The sequence below is a fragment of the Belonocnema kinseyi genome, chromosome 5 (assembly GCF_010883055.1).
Source record: "Belonocnema kinseyi isolate 2016_QV_RU_SX_M_011 chromosome 5, B_treatae_v1, whole genome shotgun sequence".
In the NCBI taxonomy this organism is placed as follows: domain Eukaryota; kingdom Metazoa; phylum Arthropoda; class Insecta; order Hymenoptera; family Cynipidae; genus Belonocnema; species Belonocnema kinseyi.
In genome coordinates, this window is record NC_046661.1 from 41,254,274 (window position 1) to 41,260,560 (window position 6,287).

At 32.6% G+C, this 6,287-nt stretch overlaps 1 protein-coding gene across 1 annotated transcript in view; it reads left to right on the plus strand.

The window, feature by feature from the left end:
* The window catches only part of LOC117173078 (PBAN-type neuropeptides-like), a 5,873-nt gene extending 2,565 nt beyond the window's left edge, over positions 1-3,308 (plus strand). The window contains exons 2-3 of the mRNA XM_033361460.1: positions 1,613-1,858; positions 2,912-3,308. Of these exons, the coding sequence (XP_033217351.1) occupies positions 1,613-1,858; positions 2,912-3,138 (473 nt within the window). The 3' untranslated portion in view covers positions 3,139-3,308. The remainder of the gene's footprint in view (positions 1-1,612; positions 1,859-2,911) is intronic.
* The last annotated feature ends 2,979 nt before the right edge of the window (positions 3,309-6,287 follow it).

Consider the following 6,287-nt stretch of genomic DNA (forward strand, 5'->3'; position numbering starts at 1 on the left):
TATATTTGCTATTTGATTTATGATTTTTACCAGTATCGGTACAGTAATTGAACTGCAATTCCCCCAGTACTGCTCTAGTACTCGCTTGCCATATCGTGGATAGACGTTGGCATGACCAATTACCCAGTACTGCGTCAGCACTGGTCCGCCAAGATTTGGCTGGACGTTGGCAAGACCACTGGCTCAGTACTGTGCCAGAAGTAAGTTACGGCTCAATGCAGGCATTTCCCATTGGGTAGCGGCTAACCAGCCCCTACCTAAACCTTTCAATCAGTTGTAAATAAATCGATAAAAACTAAATATTAAAATATTAAATTAAATATTAAATAAAATCAAATATTTAAATATAAACAATTCTAGTTATTGATCGTATTGATACATAGTAGTTCTTAATACATCATGACCTACATGTTACATATAACACTAGAAAGACGCATTCGCAGAAAATTCGCACAAGGATCATTTATTTACGGGAAACACTATAATTACTTATAATATCATTTTAGGTGAGTGTATCTCACATTTTAATCAGCTTTGTTGAAATCTATAAGAAATCTATAAGAATCTTGTTAATTCTTCTGATACGCACTGTGGAAAGCTTGATGATTTACAGCAGATATTATTCGTGCGTTCGCTCGCCTTACAAAACTTGAAAATCCGCGTTTTTCAAACATAGTTTGAAGAAAATATCAAGTGCATCCCCTAGTTGAACAATATACTAAACTTATAGTTAATTGTTTCTCATATATGAGAGTAACTTTTAACTTGATTTCTTTTTCGCATTTACGCCTAATAATAACCATACCTATAGTTATAGTTATTATTAGGCGTAAATGCAACAAAGATATCAAGTTGAAAGTTTTAGAAATTAAAAGAAAAATACTGAGGGAAGTACTTCTACTCTTCACTTTTTATTACACTACTAAAAATACCTACATAAATGCCTATATTGTTCACCTATAGGATTCTATATAAAATCCTATATACCATTCTATATAGGATCCTATATAGGTAACTATAAGTGCTACCTATAGAAAATTGAAGTTTCCTACATAAGATCCTATATAGAACACTATATAGGACTCCTACGTACTTTTGTGACTTTAAAAAACCGTAAGTGTTGCGCAGTAGTTTCCTATAGCAGATCCAGCTGCGCAGTAGTTATTTTTGATTATGCGATTCCCTACTAATACAGTTCAAATTGTTTATGAACTGCGCTGTACATAATTCTATATGTGACCTAAATATGCACCTATGTAGGTATATATTTGCAGTAGAGTATAACAACAAAATATTTCAATAATTTCTTATGTAGCAAATTAGAAAGAAGCAGATGGACATTCCATTAGTTACAATAATTTTATTATGCTACAAGTTGATTCATTAACTAAAATAAACAGAATGGATGAAAGATCTTTATGATATTCAAAATGTATTTGGTGGTTGAATTGGATTCCCGGATCTGAGAGCGCTGATTATAATAATGATTGTTATAAAATAACAGACAATTTAAAGAGTGATATTTGTAACTGCAAATTAATTATTAAATACTGAAAATAATCAGCAGGGACTAGTGCAATTTTTATAAGTTTTTTCTTCTGGTGTTCGTTAGATACGAGGGAAAGTGAATCTCTGAGTGAAAATGGTGGCGAAAGAACACCACAAGACGGAAATGACAATTGTATTGGCAACAACTGTGTAAAGAGAACCATTAACAGCTCGCCTGGGGCAATGTGGTTCGGGCCGAGATTAGGCCGACGTCGCAGGTCCGGCCGCAAAACGAAAGTGAACAATAAGGAAGTTGAAAATATCGCCGAAGCCATTAATACATCACCATGGGCCTTCGTTTCCATTCCTGGTAATAATTAAAACCTTAAGTAATCTTTGGTTCTTTCTAATTTAAACAGACAAATACTCAAGATGTTTTGAACCTCAAACATATTACTTACTTTAACTGATTATAACTCCATAAAATTTTTCGTTAATTTAATTATACGTGCTATTACATCTTAAACCCCTCTCTGGGTTTTCAAAAACGATCATTTTAATATTAACATTTGTTATTTCCAGAAATATCAAAGCTTGAATTCATAAATTGTGTTTGTAAGTTATTTTCCATCATGAAATTTATGACTCGAATTGATTTAAATTACCTTAAGGACTTTCTGTGATTTTCATATTATTAATTTTAAATCAGGTAATTTCAAGTATAACTTAAATGATTGAACATGACGTTAAACGAATTTTCCGTGATTTATATAACTGTAATGTTTTCATCGAGTTCGTCTGACTGCAAAAGAGTTCATGCGAGTTGAAGACATTTTATTAACCTTATTTACTTGGATGAATTTTAATATCTTTTATCCTTGATAAAAATATCTGACTCTAGAAAGCGTAAAAGTTTACGTGGGAAAAGTTGGGTTGAACTGAAAACGAAAGGTGCTGGGTTCGAATCCCAGTGGATTTGAAAGACGCTCATTTTTTCGCAGAAAATTTTATTTAATATAAATCCAATTGCCCTTAGGGTCGTGAAATGAAACATAAATAAGTTTTGGTTTATGGTATGATTTGCATCAGATTTTGGATCGGATATTTTTATTGGGGATAACTTTAAAATCAAGCAGAGATCAATTTGTTCAAACTAGTACGTGAAGCCCTAACGTAACTGGAAGTGATTGCTTATGTTTTGCATGATTTTTTGTGGCCCCATTGAGTTTCATAACTTCTTTGAAAACTACAATTATTTGTTAATCAGTTCTTCTTTAAAGCTCTAATAGCTTGCAAATATTTCTTTGAGTAAAGAGGTACTAAAATAAAAAAAATAGGTGCTTTTCCTTCAAGGCTGACTTAACATTGACCTTTACTACCTAATCATTTCGCCTAAATAAATCTCCACGTTTCTACCTCACAGGTGAAAAAAGACAGTCAACCCAGTTTACGCCACGATTAGGTCGAGAATTGGTTGAGGAACTGCTCTATGGTGAACTTGAAGATATTTCGAACCAGGTCGAAAATCAGGACATGGACGATGAAGTACGACTCCGACGATTTTTTACATCCCGCCTTGGTCGTCAGGCTCTATTCCTCCCGCCGCCGAGACTTGGTAGACAATTGCAAAAGATTTTGGCGAGAATTTAGAATCCAAATTGTTTTTGAGATTTAAGACTTTGAATGCAAAGTAATCTGAACGCTTCACTTCAATTGATTTCGATTTATTTCATACATTCTTTGATAAGCTAACAAATTTTGCCCACAAGTCCTTAATTTCAAGATTATTTCCTGCCTATATTATTTTCTTCGTTTATGGAATTTTTAAATACATATTTTAATAAAGGGCGTTGAAATCCGACTCTACCTAAAAATTAAATTTCCTCATTTTACTCCATAAATACTAGAATTACATCTTTTTTAGATAATTAGCTTTTATTCTTGTTTTTAATATAATCTGTATATGGAGTTAACAATTGGCTAATTTCAATAATTAATGTGTGAAACTAATTTTTTATGCTCGGGTAAAATAATTTAAAAACTTTGTATACAAAAGCTATTGGAATTAACCAAGTTTTCACTCCGAATAAAGATTTAATTCAAAACAGGAATAGTCTTTAATCACCTAAAAAAGATGCAGTTCTAATAGTCATGGAGTAAAATAAGGGAATTCAATTTTGAGGCTGGTTCCTGGTTCCAATGCCCTTAATTAGAGTCAAAAAGCAGGGATTAACAAAAATAGTGATGACCCATATGTACAAATATATTTGTACGAAATTTATATAAAAAGGATAGATATTATTAGTCTTAATTAGAAGTTTAATTTTTTAAATGTGTGAAGCAGAAAGATTTAATGTCAACTTTTTTTATACGTATGTTCTTTACCCTAGGCGTCTGGCTTTTTCTAAGGAAACAATCTTTTTTTTTATTTTTATACAATATAAATTGACTATTAGAAAAACAAAAATAAAAAAAAACTATTTCCATATTCTTCAGATCGTTTGAAATGTTCCAATAGGTACAATATCTCTGTGTAAATGTAACTCCAACATTAGAAACTAATAATAATACTGTAGTAGATAACTTGAAATGTATATTACTATAAATTATTATGGAAGCAAAAATATCTTTGGAAATAAAAGAATAAATTGGACGTCAAAAAGTAATTGCTTGAGTTTATTTATGCCTAATTCCAAGAATGAAAAATAAATACATATTTGTCTTTAAAAAATGGTAGCTCTAATATATAAGGAAATAAACTCAACTCTGGAGTTAAGTACCCTGAGGTTATGCTATTCCTAGAACAGATGGTCTCGGAATCTTATAATGTGCGGAGCAAGGGAGACTTGCTCACTAAAGCGTAATAAACAGGAGCACCCTGTCCGCGCGGCAGGTTGCGTCAAGCCTCGCAATCCAACGAAAAGCCATCACGCGGCCCTGCATGTATACGTTTGGATTCCTTAGAGATATGCTTAACCCTTAACTGGCACAACACCTTTTTATTACGTAAATGGGATAATGGGTGTTTTCAGTCATTAGTTTAAGTTACATGACACATGAGTAGATAGGTAGGGAGAGTTCTGGATACAAATTTTCCGTACGAATAGCAAACTTGCGGTTATCACAGTGTTGAAGTATCCGATCCACACTATAGATATTCGAAATCAATATTTGAAAATCATGGGAATGGAACTTTTCAACCCCAAAAATATGGAATATAATATGATATATGATATCGCAATTATTAGGCTATGCAATACCTGCTATTCCCGAAATTTAAGTTTTTCACCCTAAAATAATATGTATTGAATATTTTATCGCAATGGTGCGTCATTGAAAATTTCCAAGATCTGCAACCGCTCTCGTGATATTATAACAATTCTCGGTAAACAAATTTCCGTTCTGATGGCGTCATCGTAGATTCCTGGAATCCTTATATATGTAAAGTAAATTAATTAAACGTTCTCCTTTGATATTTGCCGACAGGGGCGTCATATTTTATATAACGTTAAACAATTCTCGGTAAAAAAATTCCATTCTGATGACGTCATCGTCGATTCCTGAAATCCTTATCTATGTGAAGTAAATTAATTAAACGGTCTCCTTTGATATTTGCCAACACGGGCGTCATATTTCATATAATGTTAAACAATTCTCGGTAAACAAACTTCCATTCTGATGACGTCTTCATGATTCCTGGAATCCTTATCTATGAGAACTAAATTGAGAAATCGTTTAAAGACGTATTATTTTTGCACTCTCATTTTGACTATTTCATCATTTGGCGACATACTACGTAAAAGTCTTCAGAAATTTGGTGGACGGGGTTAAGCATCTATAAGAGGAGTCCAGTTTTTCTCTTTCTTCAATTTGTTGTCAGATGCCAGATTGTGGAGAAGAAAAGCAACAAGAACTAAAAAGTCGTTTAAACGTATTCCTAAAGAGCATTCAAAAGCTAAAACTAGTCACTCAAGTGCGAACCGATTTACAAACTCTAACAAGGAAATTTAAAAGTGTGAATCTTGAAGATAACAAGCAGTGAAGGAGAAGAAAAAAGAATGGATTTCCTGAAATTAAACAAAACCACTCGCAATGAAGATTTTCTTCCAATAAAGAAGTTGACAGATCTAGAAGTTAACAAGGGATACGAAATAACGGACATTAAGGAAGCTGAAGCAAAATATAGAACGAGAACACTTGTAATCATAGAAAACAAATTCTCCGTTTTTCTACCTCAAAGGGTAGCCAAACTGTGTGAAGAGGATAAAAATCTATTTATGCAAATGAAGTCAGCCAGTGAAGATCAGCATCATGAAATTGTGTATTTGGGTGGTAGCTTCAACTCCATTGAATTTGTAGAGAAAAATGTATAAGTGTGTACAGTTTTTCAATTATCGCTCAGTCTGTGAAAACCTTAAGTGATATATTCATCAAGCCTTATACACCACGATATCTTTTGGAAATTATGTAGTGGCTTTGGAGCAAATTCAAGAAACACAAACATTTTATTCATTTGTACTGCAAGAAACAACGTTTGCTGTTCTCCAGAAAGTCAGCCCTTGTATTGAACGGTAAAATAAAATAACCATCTGTGAAAAGTGCAAAATCTTACAAACGAAAAAACTCTTCAAGTTTAAAGAGTAGGGCAATGAAAAAACTTATATTTACTAATCTCATGCGGTTTGAAATTATAAATTAAAAATTTCATGTATTCTGTTGGTAAGAAAATCGGAATAAATGTAATATAAGCGAAATTCGTCTTTTTAATTTACTAGATTCAGGGTAGGTAGATGTGTAAG